Source organism: Puma concolor, chromosome D4 (genome assembly GCF_028749965.1).
Source record: "Puma concolor isolate L17-30 chromosome D4, mPumCon1.1.hap2, whole genome shotgun sequence".
Taxonomy (NCBI): Eukaryota; Metazoa; Chordata; class Mammalia; order Carnivora; family Felidae; genus Puma; species Puma concolor.
The window spans coordinates 24,703,884-24,725,600 of record NC_141679.1 but is presented as its reverse complement, the minus strand read 5'-3'; the positions used below and the strand labels follow the sequence as shown (position 1 = coordinate 24,725,600).

At 43.8% G+C, this 21,717-nt stretch overlaps 1 protein-coding gene across 2 annotated transcripts in view; it reads left to right on the top strand.

Moving 5' to 3' along the window:
• The window catches only part of FRMD3 (FERM domain containing 3), a 308,105-nt gene that overhangs the window by 188,964 nt on the left and 97,424 nt on the right, over positions 1-21,717 (top strand). For both annotated transcript variants that reach the window (XM_086685077.1, XM_025931579.2), the window contains exons 5-6: positions 5,976-6,073; positions 12,389-12,512. In XM_086685077.1, coding sequence (XP_086541203.1) covers positions 5,976-6,073; positions 12,389-12,512 — 222 coding nt within the window. The remainder of the gene's footprint in view (positions 1-5,975; positions 6,074-12,388; positions 12,513-21,717) is intronic.

The following is a 21,717-nucleotide window of genomic DNA, read 5'->3' as shown; positions in this document are numbered from 1 at the left end:
CAGTGGGGTGCTAAAAATAAATAGATGGTGACGGTCTTCAGGATACAGGCAAATTCATGGCTAGTACAGCCCCTGGGACAATCTCTTGGATCTAAGCTCTTCAGGAAAGGAAAAGATCACTGGGTAGTACGGACCATCACCCCACATTCTGCTTGCTGAATGGCCAACCTTGGGGCTGTCTTCCCTCTACTTGGAGACTCTTCTCAGGCCAACTCTGAATTTTCCACTTCTTCAGCCTCTTCCCTTCTGATCTGCCTCGACTGGGACCATATCCAGGTCTCCTGGGTTTTGCTTTTGAGAGCAGCCTCAGCCAGTGCAGCTGAGCAGGGTCCCAGGAAGGCCAACTTGGTGGGTGGTGAAGAGCTGACACACGCTTAGTTCTCGATGAGGCTCTGGTTAGGGGACTCCAGACATCACTGTGCACACTCATCCCTCAGAATAATCTGCATAGGTCCGAACGCAGCAGAGATGCACGGTGATACATGGGGTTCTTGGATATTTTGCCTCCTCCTATTCACAGGTCTCCAGTAAAGCTTGACCATTGTGGCACTGAGGTGACCTTGTCAGAGAGCAGATGGTTCCTTTCTCCATTATTAATTTGCACACAGCCATTAGTGAGGTTTGTGCTTGGGGACGGGGGCAGGTCATGTGTGGAAATGAGGGATACATAAGTAATGGACACTAAGTGGAGGCTGGCAGTTTGCAATCTGGCTTGCTTTGTTAAAAAAAGATTAGAACTCACGTAACACAAGTTAATTTCACCATTTCAAAGTGTACAATTCAGTGTCATTAAGTACATTCCCATTGTTGGGTAACCATCACCACTGTCTCATTCCAAAACTTTTTCTCATCACCAAAAGGGAACACCGTACCCAGTAGCAGTCACTAGTCACTCTCTTCTACCCCAGCCCCTAACACCTGACGACCACTCATCTGCTCATTTACTCTGCCCAGTCTGGACATTTTGTATGAGTGGAATCATGTAATATGTGGCAGGGGCTGCGTGAACTACCAAAAAAAAAAAAAAAAAAAAAAAAGAAGACATTTGTCCTGCCTTCTCGGTGCCCGTAATGTAACTAGAAGAATCAAATCAAATACTAACTCTGGGCATTATTTAGTCAGATGCCACAATGGCTCACTTTTGTCATTTGTTTTTATAATTTTGTCTGGAGGATAAAAATTGAATATATGTCATGATATAAGTTAAGCATGGATCTTTTGTTGTTGAGAAGAGTCCATTTGAAAGTAGAAGAATATAAAGTGTTAGTTAACAACTCTAGTTAAATTCCTCTCGATTAAATTTGCTAGCATTTTCCTGCATTAGACTGAATAGCTAAGGTATGAACAGTGGAAGATTGTGAACATCTTTATGTCTCCAAAGGAAATTAAGACAATGCCCTGTTCTTGCACAGATAGAAATGGGCTTTTCTTAGTCAATACAATCCTTAGAATTCAAAATGAATCTAAAAACTGTGGAATGTGGTACCTACGGCTTAAACTATCTTGAAAGAAGTTAGTCTTTTGTTAAGTTGTTATTTTGTTGTAAGATTGATCCAAGGTTTAAATTGTTTTAATGTTTATTTATTTTTGACAGAGAAAGAGAGAGAGAGAGAGAGAGAGAACAGAGCATGAGCAGAGGAGGGGCGGAGAGAGAGGGAGGGAGACACAGAATCCGAAGCAGGCTTCAGGCTCTGTGCTGTCAGAGCAGAGCCCGATGTAGGGCTCGAACTCATGAACCGTGAGATCGTGACCTGAGCCAAAGTCAGACGCTTAACCAACTGAGCCAACCAGGTGCCCCAGATTGATCTAAAGTTTAGGAAGAATTTGCTACATGAGAAGTTAAGATCATATTCGTGACCGTGCTTAGGGGTAAAGAGACATTGGAGAAAAGGCAGGTTGGAAAGAGTCAAACCACAAATACTCATAAAAAAAAGGATATTTGAGATCATTTTTTATTCATTTATTTCTCCATTTACACAGTCCTCTTTCAATCCTTTAGATTTCTGGGGCTTTTGTAAATGCTGTATACAATTGAATATAATCAAAGTATGTTGGTTTTAATTTTTTTTTTTTTTAAAGAACCATTTTTAAGTTCATGTTAGACAAGCAGTATCATTAATGATGACACAAGAATGTTTGCCCCAGATCTTCTTGTGATTTTGTTGCTTAGTCTTTTTATACAGGAGTGATACTAAAAGGAGATGCAATATTTTTTGGTTGGAGATACTATTTTTTGGTTGCTGTTATATTAAAAAATGAGTATCTGATCCTGAAGCTATTTGTAAGGCTCAGTGGATTATGTTGAACCCACAATAATCTATGATTATCTCTAGAGATCACTGATCTTTAGACCCAAGCTCAGACGTTGTGAAAAGCGGATTTTCTTTTCTCTGGAAGCTTCCATCAAACTTGATTATGAGTTATGAGAGGAGAACTCACGCATCTCATTCATCAGTATATAAACTTGATAAAAATGGAAAGGAATGCTTTTTGTTCAGTGCGTAACATTTAACACATAGACAAGAAACTTCATGGTATTTGGCCTGGTAGCTTGCAGCCTTTAAAAAGGGAAAGATTTGATCGTACTTGTGTGACCTTGGTAGTCTGAATGGTCTATGGCTGAGGTCTTTCAAGTGAGGTCCCCAGACCAGCAGCAGCAGCACCTGGGAACCTGGTCCCTGTTCCAGACCTGGGAACGGGGCTCAGCAATCTGTATTTTCATGAGCCTTCCTAGGTAATTTTAAAGCATGTCAAAATTTGAGAACTACTCTAAGGCAAATGGATTTTCAAAAGTATTAGTTTCTTCTGGTAGATGTGACCGTGTACCTCAGGGGGGTTAGTGTGTTCACAAAGTTGTGCATGATCTAATTTCAGAACATTTTTATCACACCCCAGTAGGAAGCCAGTACCCATCTAGTCATTTCCTATTTCCCCTCCTTGCAACCCCCCTCTGGCAGCCATTCTTCGACTACCTGTCTATTCAGGTTTCCCTATTCTGGACATTTCATACAATACAATACGTGGCTTTTTATGTCTGGCTTCTTTTCATGTAGCTTCATGTTTTCCAGGTCCATCCGTGCTGTGGCACGTAGCACTACTTTCCTCTGGATGGCTGAACAATATTCCATTGCATGATATTCCTCTTTCTTTTATCTGTTCATCAGTTGGTGGGCATTTGGGTTTTCTACTTGGTAGCTATTATGAATATTGCTGCTAGGAACATTTGTGTCCATGTTTTTGTGAGGACCCAGATTCGTATTTAATCGGTAGGGTCCACAGCTTGGTAGTGTAAATTTTTATTTTATTTTATTTTATTTTATTTTATTTTATTTTATTTTATTTTAGAGAGAGAGTGTGAACCGGGGAGAGGGGCAGAGAGGCAGAGGGAGAGAGACAAATTTTAAGCAGTCTCCACGCTGACTGTGAAGACTGATGTGGGGCTCGATCCCACAGTCCTGGGATCATGACCCGAGCCGAAATCAAGAGTTGGAGGCTCAGCCAACTGAGCCACCCAGGTGCCCCATAGCTTGGTAGTTTTTTAAAGCTCCCCCAAGTGGTTCTAATGTGTGGTTATTAGAACCTGGATTGGAACCTTATTACGTCCATGGGCCTGTAGCACAGCCTCACCAGGGAGCTTATTAGAAACATGGACTCTTGGGGCCCCTGGGTGGCTCAGTCAGTTAAGCATCTGACTTTGTTTCAGGTTATGAACCTGTTCCTGAGTTCAACCCCACATGAGGTTCTGTGCTGACAGTTCAGAGCCTGGAGCCTGCTTCAGATTCTGTGTCTCTCTCTTTCTCTGCCCCTCCCCCACTCACAGTCTCTCTCTCTCTCTCTCTCTCTCTCTCTCTCTCTGTCTCTCTCAAAAATAAACATTAAAAAAATTTTTTTAACTTGAAAATTTGAAGAAATATGGACTCTGATCCCCACCCCAATCTAATGAATCACAATCCACATTCTGACAGAATTTCTGGGTAATTCGCGCTCTCACAGAAGTGTGAGAGGCACTCGTGTAGGGAACTGTCTGGGTCCTTACCTGCCAAGTGTAATGCTGTTTCTCTGACAACATACGTACCAAACTCTGGGCGAGAAATTTGTTGGAGACTGTCTTTATGCCCTGCAAACAATTCTATACAAAGTTGAGGACAAAGAGTGTCATCTGAGCCTCTACAGTGGCCCCAGTGCCTAGCGCCGTGTGCGGCATAAAGCAGGTACAGGATAAAGGTTCATCAAATGGAAAACTGGTGAGCCTCTGAACACTTCAGCGTGTTCAGCATGCTCTAGGTGATCCAGTGGCCAGACCGGGGAGCTCCAGGCCTCAGGGGCTGTGTGATCTTAGCACGTTAGTCACATTCCCTGATGTGCGTTGTGTACCTGGCTCATGCACTGGGTAACGATCAGATCATCGGAGCCCTGGGTGTGGCGACTTGGACCAGTTGAGTGCCCCCACCTGGTTCCAAGAACCTGGAATTAAAAAGAGTGGTCTCTGAGAGTTAAATGAAAAAAAAGAAAAAACAAAAAAAAACCCACAAAGAATCTGCACGCATGCGGGGTCACGTTAGTCAGAAACCTTAGACCCGGGGCACCTGGGTGGCGCAGTCGGTTAAGCGTCCGACTTCAGCCAGGTCACGATCTTGCGGTCCGTGAGTTCGAGCCCCGCGTCGGGCTCTGGGCTGATGGCTCAGAGCCTGGAGCCTGTTTCCGATTCTGTGTCTCCCTCTCTCTCTGCCCCTCCCCCGTTCATGCTCTGTCTCTCTCTGTCCCAAAAATAAATAAACGTTGAAAAAAAAAATTAAAAAAAAAAAAAAAAAAGAAACCTTAGACCCCAAGCCTGAGCCTCGCAGGAAAGAATCAACGTGGCTAAGAAATATGAGGAAATCTAAAGGGGGCTTGATCAGCATGGAGAACAAAAGGGACAGTGACAAGGTGAGCCTAAGCCAGGGGTTGCAAACCTGCCTGTCCCTTCTCCCCTGGCTGAATGGGGCCCGCGTGTACTTTTTGTTTGGCACTACAGTGTTTTAAAAAACAGAATTTGTTGCAACATTTAAAATTCAAAGGATTCCACTTCTAAACCGGTCTCTTTGATTTTCTGGAAAAGCTGGCTGCCCTTGGCCGGCTTTCTGTGCTGTGTCACCAGGCTGACCCTGCCCAGGAACCGTTGCTTTCCACTCTGCCTCCTGGAGCCCCTGACACTAGCCTGTTTCACTCATTATCGGGTTGCCTGGCTCTTGTGGGCACCTGAGTTTCCTGTCCCTGGAGAGGGGGACGGGGCACTGAGCAGATGATGGCTCTCGTTGTGAATTAATTGGCTTTCTGGCCTCCTAACCAAGTCCTTTTGAGATTGATTAATGTGAGTCTGTCTGCCCCTGAGACTAATCTCTGGATACTGACTGAGTCCATTTCCTGACTCTCTGTTTCACAGGGAGCGTGGGCAACGTGGACCTGAGGTGGGATGGATGTCCCCCGTCCTTCCAGGGACCGTGGCTGCTGGGCCCTGTGGCTTTCTTCTGTTCCCGTGTCTTTGTTTTTTTTTTTTTTTTCTTTTAATTTAATTTTTGTTTGTTTATTTGAGAGAGAGAGACAGAGGGGGAGAGAGAGAATCCCAAGCAGGCTTTGCAGGGTCAGCGCAGAGCCCGATGTGGGGCTCAAACTCACAAACCGTGAGATCATGACCTGCGCCGAAACCAAGAGTCAAACTCTTAACTGACTGAGCCACCCAGGCGCCCGGGTCATGTCTCTTTAAAAGGGGCCAGCCACCCAGTTTTGGAAGCTGCCACAGTCACTTCAGATTTCCCCAATCCAGAGGGCCCCTCAGTTTGCCCTGCTTGTCCTCCCAGGGGTGTGGTGTGGCTCAGCCACTCCACGGGGCTGGGTCGGGCCCTGCCAGTCCAGCTGGACAGAGCATGAATGATCCTTCTGCTTCTTCCAGGCCTCAGCCCAAACACAGGGTGACTCCTTCTCGTTTTGTATTGCAGGTATCTTCTGTACCTGCAAATTAAAAGAGATATTTTCCACGGTCGACTGCTCTGCTCCTTTTCAGATGCTGCCTACCTGGGTGCCTGTATCATTCAAGGTAAGTGTGGCTGTAGCTGCCCACCTGCTCCGAAGGGAGGCTGGGGGCTCTATGCTCTGAGTTCTGACCACCAGGTGTGGTGCCTAATGGGTGTCACGAGGAAGAAAAGTTTGTCCAGGGAGGTAGGTGTCAAATAGGGGTCATTTCAGACATTTGAAATGAAATTCCCAAAAAAAAAAATTATATATATATATATATATATATATATATATATATATATATATTATGTTTAGGTTTTAAATTTATTATATTTATTGCTTAAAAATACTTTTAAAAATAATTAAAAATATATTTGTATATAAATTATAAAATTACACTTAGAGGGGTGCCTGGGTGGCTCAGTGGGTTAAGCATCTGACTGTTGATGTCAGGTCTGTCTTTTTTTTTTAAATTGTATTACATCTTTTTTCATGTTTGTTTATTTTTGAGAGAGAGATGGAATGCAAGTGGGGGAAGGACAGAGAGAGAGGGAGACACAGAATCTGAAGCAGCTCCAGGCTCAGGTAGCATCATGAGGAAAGCACCAGGCTCACAGTCTGTCAGACTCGGGTCCAGCCTCCCTTCCCATCTGCTGGCTATTTCACCACAGACAAATTATTTCAGCTCTTTAAGCATATATTACATGGGGTGGCGTTTCACGCCTGTGTGAAGATTTCACAAGGCTTCCTTTCAGGGTTGAACGAGCCCCAGAGGATGGGGCAGCGGGAAACTGTAAAGGCATATGACCCAGGGTTGGCTTCTGGATGTTTCTACCTATAAGGAAAACCACCTAGAAGGCCGTCTTCTGGGCCCAAGGTGGCGCATGGCCCATGGGGGTGGTTCTAGGACCCAAGCAAAGGATGACTCAGGTGCTCTGTTCCCCTGGGCCAGTGGGGGGCAGCTGGCAGCAGCAAGTCCTGTTTGGAGGGACCCAGGTGATGCAGCCATTTGCTGTGTGGATGCTAATGGCATGTTGATGAGAGAAGGGGAGGAGGAGGGAGGGGGCAGGGGAAGAGAGGGGCAGTTGTCAAGTGAGCATGTCCTGTTTATAAAGGGTCTAGGGTAACAAAGGAGCTTATGATGCGTCCTAAGCAGATCATGACAGACGTCTGCCTATTATAATTACAAGCTTCACTCAGAGCTTAAGAGAGAGACCCATCGTTCCCCTGGGGTTTCACTGTCACCCACTACAGTCCCTGTGGGGTGCTCTGTGCTGTGAAATGGTTCCTTGGGCCCTGTTTCCGGGGTGGGGAGGGGAGCTTCCTGAGAATTCTGAAGAGTGTTGTCTGTGTTGTTTTCTCCTTCCCCTGGGGTCCACCTGGTGCTGCACAGCGCGTTTGGCAGAGGTGTTCAAACCCGTGGAGATATTCAAGTTTGAAGTCAGAACTACAGTGATAGGGTGATGGGACATAGTCCTTCCATCTGTCCCAAGGTGGAGTATGTGTTTCCCCAAACCACCTCTCTTACAGCAGAGCTAAGGGATGTGAGAACCCATAGGCCTCCTCCTTTCCGGTGAGATTGCAAATTCCTGGTTAGGGTCCACCGTCCTCTGTAAGGGAAAAGCAGATCAATACTAATCCAAGCAACAGACCAGCACATGAGCATTTCAGAACACATTTAGGCATTAGTGAATCACGGTCAAGTCTCCAAGGACAAGCTCAATATGGATCTGTAACGGGAAACCCGCCATCCTATTTTGTGTTTGAAATAAAGCCACTAAGTCTCCCTCCAGACAATCAGGGCCCTCGGTGCTATTACCCCTGACCACATGCACAGATGCTGTGGAGAAATAGAGCTAGAAATGGACTGGCAGACCTCGAAACGACCCTTCTGCTCTACTATACAGCAGTGGGCCATTTGTAGCAAACCCAGTAAAAGCTGGATTCATGAACTTCTCTTATGCTTGGGGTGATATTTCCGCAGCTCTATAGATCCTTACAAATGCTGATAAAGATCTGGACCTGCTTATGCTTAGAGAGAGAGAGGGAACGTGGAGGAAATGACTAGAAAGCGAGAGGCCATGTGGCTGTACGTTGACTTCTTACTTGCTAACGCTGTCTGAAGGAGCGTGTTTGAAGTTTCGCAATATTCTTGGTATATGAAAACCAGGCAGCACCCAGAGTGTTGCTGGTTGTACGTACTGAACACAGTGAGCAAGCATATTCAAGATGTGCAATGCATTTGCTTTCATAATACAAACTGCAAGACAAATACACAAAAACTCTAGGGATCTATTTATATCTTTTCTTGGTAAAAATAGTATCTTTCCTGTTCCTTCTGCAGAACAGCAACATGGTGGGATTTCTTTCTGGTCGCCTGTGCCTGGTGTATTCTAGAGTTTCAGAACTGAATTCGAACTCAGTTCAGATATCACCTCCTCTGAGAAGTCTTCCTGGACTACTAAAGCAGCCTCTCTCCCGCGCATCATTCTGTCTCATACCCCTTCTTTGTTGTCTTCTAAGCACACATATCTGGAATCATGTTATTGTGCTGTTTTTGGAACTTCTTAGGCCTTCCCTCTATGTAGAATCTAAGTTCCATGGAAGCAGGACTCGGGGTGCAGTTTTCACTGTAGTATCCCTGTGTCTGGCACACAGGACATTCTCCAGTACTGATGTCCTGAGTGAACCAGGGCACTTGCCTAAATTGCACCGATGTAGCCTTTATTTCTATATTTGAGAAAGAGCAGTTGGTTCCCTACTTCATTCGTTTATTTGTTTGCGTGTTCTCTGAACGTTTACCGAGCAGCTGCTAGGTGCAGGCACTGCTGTACAAAGTCCCTGGTTAGGAGGGAGCAGTAGGGGGGACAGACTGGTAAATGGCAGTGTGATGTGCTAATGGCTCAACAGAGGAACACCCAGGTCCCTGCTATGACCTCAGGAGGGTGGTCAGGGAAGGCTCCTGACAGAGTTGACCCTGGAGCTGTAACATCCTGTATCTCTTGTTCTTTTGGAATGAGTCCTCTCCAAAGTGGGGGCGGGGGCGGACGCATTACCTGGCTTGCCCTTTAGACTTACTAACATCACCCAATTGCACTCATCCTTCTGCTTCAACTCTTTGGATTTTTCTGACAGTTAAATTCCCTTAGACATGCACTAGGGCCTGCTTCAAATTGCAAGGCATCCGATGTGCCTTTGTCACAACTTTACCCTCGCTTACCCAACTCCTCTTGGTATGGAAAACAAAGTCTGGATACTTACAAGTCCTGAATCATTTATGAACTGCCTTTTGCTTCACGTGAAGTCCGAGTTAAAGACACTCTTTAAGGGACAACAAAGCAGGGCATGTGATGCGGGAGGCACTGACATTTGCCTTGTTAGCAAAGGAGTGCAGGTTCCAAGGCAGTTCTTCTTTTAGTTTTCTGGCGTTTTCCAACTTATTTGCAATGTTTAGCAGTAACAAGTCCATTTCATCTCACAAGTTTTCCTGGAAAGAGACCCTTCCCCCACTCCCTGCCAAACAATGCCTTCCCTCACCAACCACCACGTAAGCTGACATTTGCATCCAGCGCAACCCAGTTTTGTATTGAGGGTTCGTTCATTCCCTATGAAAAATGGAGACACTGGGGGTTATACCATCTGCTAAATTTTTAAGTCCATAGCTGACTCACAGGGTGATACGTATGTGTAGGTGTGGGTATAGGTGTATTATATGTGTAACTTAGGTTGAGTTAATCATCAGTTGATGCCTCATTCTCTTCACTGGTCCCTTTGGGTCCACCAGTTGATTGATTTTCCCTTTTCGTTATTCTCCATTTCCATTCCTAAAGGCAACAACTGGGTTCATATAGATCTTTGACTTTGCATACATCCTTATAAATGATTACATCGTGTTGTGTGTATACCCTCTTAACTTTTGTAAATTAGATGGGGCTGTAAAACTCATTTTAATCCTTTTACGCTCAACACACTGTTTGGGGGAATCTATTCAGGTTGCTGGGTATCCCTCTCTTTTGTTGCTTTTAATTGTAACAGAGTATCCATTAGGGGACGTTGCTTGTGTTTTATTTATTGCTCCTACCAACAACGAATATCCAAGTTGCCTTTGAAACCTTTCCTGTACTCAAGAATTTTTCTAGAATATATGCCCAGAAGTGGGATTAGTGGGTGATAATATTCGACTAAACATTCCCAGCTTACTCTTTAGAAGAGCTACATGCCTCAAGGATCCTCCAGAAGGTGTACCACTGTTTCCATTACCTCATAATGTCTGCCGACACATGGAATCATCCGACTTCCTACACTTTTTGCCCATCTTGTAGGTGTAAAGTGATGTCTTGTTTTGGTCTCCATAGTTCTGATTACTCATGAGTTTGAACCTCTCTCTCTGTACTCATCCTTTGGCTTTCCCCTTCTGTCACTTGATCATTTTCCTACTGGTCTTCCTGCCCATTTTCTTATTGATTGGTAGGAATTTCTTCTTTATTCTGGATATCAGTCCTTGTCGGTTTTGGATTTTGCAAATATATTCTTTCAACTTGTCATCTATCTATTATTTTGTCTAGGACTACCTGAGATGAACAGAAGTATTTTGATTTTAATATGATCTTGTAGCAGGATTCTGGCATAGACTCATGACACCCAGGCTTTTCTTTCCAGAAAGCAACTTTATGCATGCCGGCACTGCACAGTTGGGTTCGTACCCAAAGAACAGAGCCCCGAAGGCCACATGGCGTTGTTTTTTTATATATTTTTTACTTCTTTGTCTCCCATATATGGTAACACTCAAACAGGCAGTCTGATTAAGTGGTCTAATGTTACAAGGTCTTGAGGGATGTTGTCACCTACAGGTAAAGCCAGGTTGCCTTGAGGGTTTTTTTTGTTTGTTTTTTAGGGAGGGAACCCTACCACAATCCAATTAATCGATTTCCCTCTTATGGTTGATGGTGTTTTGGATCTTATTTTAAAAGTCCTTCCCCTGTAGGATATACATTTGAAGTAGTTTTAACAACTCTGTAATTTGAATTCTATTAAGAAGCTTTAAAGAGCTTTGCTTTCCTCCCAGTTTTGTCCTTCTGTAGTCATTAGATGATTCAACAATGAAGGGACAGTAGATACAAATTACAGAGTTGGATGTGATGTTGCAGATGTGCTCAAGGCATATTGATTCCTATCTGCTACAAAGTCGTGTTGGTAATCAAGTTCTTCTAATACAATTTTCCCACCATCTTTTAATCTTTTGTGGGCCATTTCTGCCTGAGACACTTGCCCCTTTTGGCTCATTCTTCTTAGCAAGCTTGTGCAATCCATAAAAAGCATCCCCTTTGCCAGAACATCACCTTTGCTGCTCCAGGCTATGATTGATGCACATCCTAGGTCCATCCTTTTTAAAATTTTTTTTTAATGTTTTTATTTATTTTTGAGACAGGCAGAGGCAGAGCATGAACGGGGAGGGTCAGAGAGAGGGAGACACAGAATCTTAAACTCTCTGTGCTGAGCTGTCAGCACAGAGCCCGACACGGGGCTCGAACTCACAGACCGCGAGATCATGACCTGAGCCTAAGTCGGCCGCCTAACCGTCTGAGCCACCCAGGCACCCCAGGTCCATCCTTTCCTAGAGCCTCTAGGAGCTCAGAGATATGCCAGTATTTCTTTTTTCCCTTAAAGACCTTCTGGGGGTGCTCTATATTAGAATCCAACAACAACCTTCATCTGGTACACTTGCCCATGCTTAGATTTATACTCTTTAATCTGAAGAGCATTCCATTTATTTTTAAGTGCAGTCTTCTTAGATGCCTTCGTGTTGTGATTTTTTTATTATTATTATTATTGGATGCCCCACACTTGCACAAATCTCAGAGCAGGGCAGCTCCAGCCAGAGAATTCCTAGACTCAGAGAATTAGCTATGAAAGGAACCTTGAGGGACATCCAGTGGTTTCCAACTACTATCCTGGGTGACATTTGGAAATCCTGGGGGCATCTGTGGCGATCGCAGTGACTAGGTATACCACTAACACTTGGTACCTGAAGGGTAGGGGTGACAAATGTCCTATCTGCCTTGGAAGGTCTGAAACGATAAAGAATTGTTTAACTACCAAAATGCCAGTAGCTCCCCATTGGAAAAGAAAAAAAAAAAAAAACTATTTAAATTCCTTTATTATATAGATGAAGAAAATGAGACCTGGAGAGGTTGGCAAGTGTCCAAGCTCCTACAGCTAGATCTGAGCTAGAACATGGGCTTCTAGACATGCAGGCTGTGGTCTTCCCATGGATACAAATACGTTTTGTTGGGTGAGCTCTTCCCAGCTCTTCGTTTGGGTGGCAGGAGCTATCTCACAAGTACCCTACCCTTGTTGTTTTAAATCTTTCTCTCTCTTTATTTTTTACTGATTACAGCTGAGCTCGGTGATTACGATCCTGACGAGCATCCCGAAAATTACATCAGTGAGTTTGAGATTTTCCCCAAGCAGTCACAGAAGCTGGAAAGAAAAATAGTGGAAATCCATAAAAACGAACTCAGGTAATAGGGGTAAACATTTGGAAGAATGATAGAGGTGAGAAAGTATTCTCATTGCAGGGAATGTGGAAATTGTACTGTGAAATAAGAATATTGGTGATGTATGGCTGGACCGTTTCTGGCGGCAGAGGGATCTTTCTGGGCACTGTCAAGATCTCCATCAATAACCATCTCAATAGCGTGGGGTCCCCTGGGTAGCTGTTTATGAGCCATCAGCAGTTATTAGAGCGCTCTGTTTTCCAATGGGTTTTAACCACGCTGCGTTTCTGTAAGTGAAATCTAGGGTACATACGTGAGTGATCTTTTTTCTGTTTTGAATTTGCATTGCCTTGTCCTCTCCTGTGTCCGTTGCTGGAAGCTTTGACTTCCAGATAGGGTAAAATCCGTCGATGAGATTTTCTTTCAAGATGACAGATTCAGTGTCTGACAAGAGTTCCTTGTCTGTGGTGCTCCAGGTTGATTGCGATTGCGAACTACAGAGCAGTGACGATGGGAGTAGTGGAATCGCACACAGGACTCACTGTGTATCAGGCAACATTCTGAGTACTTGTACATAGTGACTCACTTAGCCTTGACAGTGACTTAGCAGATAAGTACCATGATAGTTTCCATTTTACACATGAGGGAACTGAGGCACAGAGAGATTAAGCATCTTACCCAAGCTAGCAAGTGGCAGAGTCCAGATCTGAATCCAGGTAGCCTGGCTCCAGAGTCTGTGCTCTTAATCCTTGGGATGCTTCTGCTCTGCATAGGCTACCAGGTATGACATGAGCATGGGGAGGAATCCTTGCCAACTTGGAATCAAGTAACTCAGGTGCTCTAGTCTGTAACTAGGATTTCGATCTGTGCAAGTCACAGAAAAATTCACTCTGATAATAATCATGGGCTTTGCTATGACAAGTATGGACAAAGACCTGCAAGAACGGAGATGCCTCCATCTTCTGGACCTCCGGTAATTATATATAAAAAAGAAACAGTGTCACCGGATTATGAATTCCGGAACAAGTAACCGTCCCCTTGTGGCGGGAGTGCTCAAATTCTACTTTACGCAAGCACTCCCCCTTCTGGAGAGTCTCAGGAGAGTATATGTGTGGGCATTAAAGGTGGCAGCGTATTTCAGTATTTCAGCTTTGAAAGATGACCTTTGTTCTTAACAGATAAAGATGATTAGACATCAAAAAATTGTACTGACTTCAATTTTATTTTTTTTAATTTTTGAGAGAGACAGAGACAGAATGTGAGTGGGTTAGGGGCAGAGAGAGAGGGAGACACAGAATCCGAAGCAGGCTCCAGGCTCTGAGCTGTCAGCACAGAGCCCAACGCGGGGCTCGAACTCATGGAGCTGTGAGATCATGACCTGAGCTGAAGTCAGACGCTCAACTGACTGAGCCACCCAGGCACCCCAGAAGTGTATCGATTTCAGAAAGCAACATGCCATCTCTGTGTAATTAGGAGTATTGTCTCCTAATGAAAAGCTTTATTGAAAATATAAGACACTGGCTACTCTTTTTACGTTGTGAGGACGTGAATGCTAGAGTAAAAATAAAGTTCCGATGTTCTAGCTGAGGAGTTTGTGGACCAGCAGTGTCTGGGCAGCACAGGGCGAGAACCTCTGGGCGAAGGAGTCACATCCACTGTGTGGATTGGTGGGAGATGGGCATCAAAAGGTCTGCTGTGACTGGAATTTATGGGAGCTCAAGTGCCCAGAACATAAGATATTAGTAAACATTTATTGAGCATCACTAGATGCCAAAACACTGTGTGAAGAGTCTTAGGTGTGTCCTCCCAGCCCTCCTAAGCTCTACAGGGGAGGTGCTATTGTTCCCAGTCTGAGGTGAAAATAGCACAACACTGAGTGGATAAAGGACTTGCCCGGTTAGCAGTGAAGTCAGGACTTGAACCTTGCTCTTACTTGACACCAACACCCATGCTCTTATCCACTGTGCCAAGCAGTCATAAGCCAATCAGATAAGCTGTTGGTGTTCCACAGTGATCACCATGGCAGTGGTGCCAGAGGATGGCGACTGTGAGCAGGAGGACCAGTTATTTCTGCTCACCAGACAAGAGACGCTACGGACCTGAAAAAGAATAGGAGTAGAGAAAATTGAAAGGATAGAGTTTTGAGCAACCATACCTCAAGACTTGGTGACCTCCTGGATTTCGTGAGTAAATGAGTGAATCAGAGAAGATGCCAGGTTGGTTTTTATAATCAGAAAGCTGTAGACTGGACTTTGTACCAGCACCTGACTTTGTTGATAACCCTGAAAGTAGTCCTCATGCACCAGGAGAAAAGAGGGGGTCATCAATTAGCCATGATCTATACATCTTGGAAGCAAATGCCATGGCTTGATCAAAGCGGCTACTCGGAAGCACTACACATTTGTAACATCCAGAAAGCCCTTGTGAAGAAGTGAAAGTTGTATGTTGAAGGATGAAATAGCCAGAAGTAATGTGACATTGCATGGAGAGGTTTAGAGGGTGATTTTGAATTCCTATGAATTTTTGCTCATCCTCAAGTAGTTGTGCATTTCCTTCTGCATCAGTACAGCAGAGAGAGATTATAGGTTTGGATGGGAAGATAAGAGCAGAATGAGCTGACAGTGCAGAGGGAGAGAGACTTTCTAGAATTGGTTGGAAGGCTGCCATAGAGACAGGTTATTTGGGGGAGTCAGTGAGCACAGGTTTTGAAAGTGTTGATTTTCTGGTGTGGGAAATTGGACGTTTGGTTGGATCACTTTGCAAACCCAACAGTGTCAGGAAGGAGTTGTAGAGGGAAGACAACCATACAAGGCTGTACCAGAGTGTTAACATCTTACTCTCCAAGGTTATCACAGCACCTGTGACCCTCCCAACTCAGCAAAGGGATACTGTGTGATCACTGAACTATTATTACAGAAACTTCCTGAGAGGATTCAGCTGGCATTTTGGGGGGCCTGAGGGACCCCCAAACTAACCTCCTGCTTCCTACATGGCTTCTGAACCAGTGGAGAAAGAAAACAAAAGACATGGCAGGGGGGACACAAAGTTCAGCAGAAATAGTGATGATGATTTACAGTGAGATAAATGTACTCACCTGTGGGGGTTCACAATCTTCTGCCTTTTTACATGATTGGAATCCTTCTTATGTGCGCTCTGGGGAAGGGACACAACTATGATTCTTAGGAGAAAAATAACCAGGGAGGAAAAAGAAAACCACGGTCTCTGGGAGTCTACACACTGCCTTAAGTTGGAACCAAGATGGCATGATAGACCACCATGAATAAGAGTTTTTTAGGGAGAAGAAAGTGAGAGAGTCTCCTTGGAATTTTGAGGTGCTTGAAAATAGAAGACCAAGGGTGTAGTAAGAATTGTTATCAACTTAGATTCCTTTTAGATGTTAAGAGATTTGTGAGTGAAGATTGAAATTTATGGCTGGGTCAACTTTGTTTCCTTAAATGTGCCATCTGAACAGGAGGGTAGGTAGGGAGAAGTCACAGTTTTGCAAATCTACCAACATGGTTATTGATCATCTCTATATTGGTCACAATAAACTAGATTTTGATCAGGGAACAACTCCAAAAGCTCTGTGTTTAGAATGAGCGAGGCTCATTGTTCTGCTAAGTGTCCATCAGATGTCAGCTAGGGGGTCTGTGCTCACCGTTGTCACTCAAGGTACTCACAGGTTTGAATTTGCCAGTTGTTGAGCCAAAGGGAAAAGAGAGTTCTGGAAGGTCTTCCTTCAGCTTGTGGCCATAACTAGTCACATGGTCCTACCTAATGGCAAGAAAGGTGCAAACTGGAAATAACTGGCAAACAACTCTTAGTGGCTTTTATAATCTCATTACCTAATAGGATTTTTTTAATGTTTTTATTTAATTTTGAGACAGAGAGAGACAGAGCATGAGCAGGGGAGGGGCAGAGAGAGAGGGAGACACAGAATCTGAAGTGGGCTCCAGGCTCCGAGCTATCAGCCCAGAGCCTGACGCGGGGCTCGAACTCACAGACTGTGAGATCATGACCTGAGCTGAAGTCAGACGCTTAACCAACTGAGCCACCCAGACGCCCCTGGATTTTTTAAACTTTTACTTAATTAAAAAAACTCTATTTTTTTAGGTTCACAGCAAAATTGAGTGGAAGGTACAGAGTATCCCCTATTCTCCCTGCATAGCTTCTCCTGTTATCAATATCCCCACCAGTGTTGTCTTTGTTGCAATTGATAAACCTACCATGACACATCACCTACAATCTGTAGTTTGCCTTGGGGTTCACTCTTGGTGTTGTACATTTCATGGACAATAGTATAATGACATGTATCCACCATTATAGTATCATGCAGAATGGTTCCACTGCCCTGGAAATTCTCTGCGCTCTGCCTGTTCACCTCTCCCTCTGCCACAGCCACCGGCAGACAGTGATCTTTTTACTGTCTCCATAGTTTTGGCTTTGCCAGAATATCATGTCGTTGGAATCATACAGTGTGTGGCCTTTTCAGATTATCTTCTTTCACTTAGCAATATGCATTTAAAGTCCCTCCATGTGTTTTCACCCATAGCTCATTTCTTGCTGAATGATATTCTATTGTCTGTGTGTTCCACAATTTATCCTCTTGCCTACTGAAGGACATCGTGGATGCTTCCAAGCTTTGGCAATTATGAATAAGGCTGCCATAAACAGTCATGTGCAGGCTTTTTGTGTGGACATAAATTTCCAACCCCTCTGGTAAATACAAAGGAATGCAATTGCAGGATTGTATGGTGAGAGTATGTTTAGTTTTGAAAGAAATCACCAATCTTCCAAAGTGGCTGCATTCCTACCAGCAATGAATGAGAGTTTCTGTTGCTCCACTTACCCTCCTCACCAGCATTTGGTGTTTTCAGCATTCTTGATTTTGGTCATTCTAATAGGTGTGCAGTGAAGAGTGTTTTATTCAGAGAGATTTTATACAGGCATCATTGGGCCACCTACTAACTTGTAAACTAGAGGATGTAGGGATATGGGATTCATATTATTGAATACAGATTAGGGCTAAAACTCACTGAGGCTGAATGATTCTTCTTGATCACGGATAGATAAATTTTTTGGCTTTCTGGGTCACGTGGGATCTCTATTACAGCCACTTAGCTATGATTTTGTAGAGCAAAAAGAAGACCTAAACAACACATAAATTAGTGGGTGATGATTCGATAAAACTTGATTGACGAAACAGATGGTGGGCCAGATTTGACCCATGGGTGCTAGTTTGCGGACTCCTGCTCTGAACACATGGTAAAGCAGGTCTGGAATCAATTTCTGCTTCACTGTCCTGCCTCTGTAGATAATTATAAGACAAAAGATCAGTATTTTTTAAAACTACGTGTAAGAAAGAATCTCTTATGATTTACAGATTTCATTTGAGTGTGGTACGCAGAAATGAGGTCCTAGCATTGGGGCTGCTTAGCAATAGGTTATTCTTCCTTCCAGAGCCCTCTGGTGGCCGGAAGGAGCTGTAGCCACAATCCCTAGGGGTGTGACAATTCTGTTATTTTTTTGCCTGTCTTGGTTACTGTTTTCCACAGCTTTAATCATGGCCATGTGGGTTAGAAGGGAATGGAATACCCATTCCATTAGTCCTGAGGGTTGATGATGAAGAATATGATTGATTTTTACTATCGGGAACCCTGAGAGGCTTCTCTGGAGGTTTTCCTACACTTTCTACTCAGCTGGTTCTCTCAATACCAGTTTATCAGATTTCTCATTAGAGGCAAAGACATTTGGATTAGCTTCAGGCACAGGTCATCAGTTTTCAAATATTCAAAAGTCTCACTTGGTGGTGAAGTGGTTTTGATGAAGTATATTCCCTGTCCTTAAAAAGCAGAAAAATCATCCAATTAGCTACCACCATAATGATCTGATGCAGTGAGGCTTGTCCGAAGCAATAATGACACTGAGTATATTTCATACAGAGTCATTACCTTTTTATTTTTCAAAATTCACATTCTCTGTAAATCATGTGCTTCCTGGCAAGGATTTATAGTGTCAAAAATGTCTAGTCTTCTAGAAATAAGTGATCTGCAATGATAAATACCCTCTACCTGTGCTTCTGATGAAGAGATTACAAGAGACCCCTCAGGAAATGTTTTTTGTGCAGCTTGGGGAAGAGCGTTTATTGTATAAAAGGAAAATGGGAAAGATCAGATTACTGTACAACTTCTAATCTTTCTTAAGATGTGCTTTTAATCATCTCTACTACCTCCTTCCTGTGCCCTTTCTTTTCTCAAGTCTCTCATTTTAAAGCCCTAGAATCTCTTTCTCTCTCTCTGAAAGATCATCAAATCCATTTCCATTCTCTGTTGTTATTTGGCATAGGAATTGGAAGAGGGAATTACTTGGCATCAAATGCTCCTCCTGTAAAAACTGAATCCTTGTAGTATGTGGCTTAGAGTCAGGGACATTTCTAGGGAGGGTTGGGCCATGGGCAAATCATGTGTGTGTCATGTATGCACCCAAGCCACCAGCATTTTTATACAGGTAAAATCTAGCTACAGTGACTTGAAAGGAGAAAGAGCAAAGTCATCAAAGTGCAACATGGCTTTGAAGAAGGGGAGAAGGATAGTATTGACAGCTTGAATCAGCCATGACTTAATACATTCTTTGATCCCCCCAACATGTGACATGTAAATTATGCATAGTCAGGGCCGCCTGGGTGGCTCCGTTGGTTAAGCGTCCAACTTCGCCTCAGGTCATGATCTCACGCTTTGTGAGTTCAAGCCCCGCGTTGGGCTCTGTGCTGACAGCTCAGAGTTTGGAGCCTGCTTCAGATTTTGTGTCTCCCTCTCTCTCTGCCTCTCCCCCACTTGTGCTCTGTCTCTGTCTCTCAAAAATAAATAAATGTAAAAAAAATTAGACATAGTCAAAGACTTTTTGAACTTTAGATGAGCTTATAACAGTGTATCCATCCAGTGGTCCCTCTGTCCATCCACATACTCATCCATGATTCATTCATGCATCTATCTGTCTATCCATCCACGTACCCATTCATGACTCAGACATGCATCCATCTATCTGTCCGTCCACCCATGCACCCGTTCATGATTCATCCATACATCTATTTGTTCATCTATTGATGCAACAAATACTTATTAAAAGGCAACTCTGTGTCAGAAACTGTGGTCGTGTTGGATGACCTAGCCCACTGATCCTCAACTGCTTCACCACCAAGCTGGGATCCGCTTCATCATCTATACTCTCCCATGCCCTCATGTTTTGAAAGATTTTATCTAAAAAACAATATTCACAAAGTAACAATTAACTTGTTTCCTTATTTTTATTGGTCATACACAGCTACAACTACCACCTAGAGCCTTTGAATATCAAGAGGTCACTAACCAAAAGCCAAAAACTTGACACTCAGTTATTGCACTTGTGGGACTCTTGGAGTCCAAAGCAGGGGTTATAAAATGACAGTTGTTGAATTATGCTGTGACTCAGATGTATGGTGTTTGTGCCAAATACATTTTTCAAAATGGCATCAGTTGCCATAAAGCCCCAGCTTTACTTGCACCTGGGAGATTTGGTAAGGCCAGACCTTCTCCTATGCAGCAGTGCTTGGCCAGAGCTCAGCATCAGTTCTCTGTAGGAGACTCATTTGCTCTCCAAATCGCCACCATCCCTGCTTGGCTCATTCACCTTCTCCCTCTGTTGGTTGAGTTTGAGACTATCTTCTTGTACCAATAAGGAAACGGATGCCTGAAAAATTAATTTATACAGATAAGAAGCAATAGACCTTGACCTAAAACCTGAGTTTTCCTGCACATCTTCCTAAGAGGCTGCTCTCCTGGAAGCTTTGTCCTTGCCAGGCCCCCGGGCATTACCACCGTCTCCCTCATAGCATGGCAGTTACCCAAATGAGTAGTGTTCTGTCTAATGCTCTCATAAGAATGGTTCCCAGTGGTCCCCAAGGAGTTTGCAACAGATCATGTTCCTCTCTAAGTAAACAAATAGAAATGACAAAATGGGGACTCTCACTCCTAGTTAGGACATAGAAAAGCATGAGACATTGATTTCCCCTAACACCAAGTTAACACCACAAGCTACATAGACTACAGAATACTATTTTTGAAACCAATCTGAGAGAAAAGAAACCTAAATACTAAAATCCAGAATGTCTTTCCTAGGACAGTAGAGACCTGCACTTGCTTTCACTTCTGATGATATGGGAGGAGGAGGAGGAGGAGAGGGAGGAATATGCCTTAGGTGGGGTCAAGGGGAGCTAGCCAAATCCTTAATGAGCCTTTGATGGCCATGAGTGGGCTGACTTAACGGATTGAGACCACAAAGACTCCAGCTACAGAGTGAGTTGCACTTTCCCACCACCATTTGGCCCTAGACCTTCACCAAGCGAAGAGGGAAGAAGTTGGACAGGATCGGAGAGGTAGGTGAGTGAAACTCTTGCAAGACACTCCAGACCTTCATCCAGCACAGCGTAGCTCTTGCCAACAGCAGAGAAAGGACCACAGGGAGGTCCTTCTGAGGGGCAGAGGGCCAGTGATGGTTCTAGAAAGCAAAGGAGACTCCTTGAAGCTCAAAACGTTGACAGCAATCCTATAAAGCATAGAGAACTCTCTGTGGAGTCTAATGGGTGCTAAGATCCCAAGCCCTGCTGAAGGGTAAGTTCTGAGAGCACTGTCAAGCATTTGAAGCCAGTGGTGAGTAAAATCTAAAGTTTTCAACCAAGTTACAGCAAAACCTAACCTAACTTCGTTTGAGAATTCTACTTTGCTGAGTTTAATTCTGCATCTCAAAGACCTGAATGGATCAGGTGGAACTAAATCCGCCCCTTCCTGCCAACCGTGCTCCAAGCAATCCAGATCCTTGCTGGCAAGACCCACACCCCGTTTAATTATCATACACAGATAATAAGAGTGTTCCTTTTGGAAAAAAAAAGAATACCAGGTAAGTAGAAGGGAGATAGATGGCTAAATACACGATTACTCGACTTCACCTAATTTATTAGGAAAGCATATTTTTAGAGAATTGTTAGCTCTTACAGAATTCACCTAATCACTGGTGTTTCATCTAAATGTCTCGTTAGAGACACTATTAATCTTAGCAGAACAGTTTCGGATGTAAGATTCAAAGGATAGAAATCATTATTTTCCGTTACCAAAAAGAGTTTTTGACAGAAACAAATGTCCACAGGGAGATCTGAGTAGGCACAAAAAATGTGTTTAACTGGTCTTAGTGTCTTCCT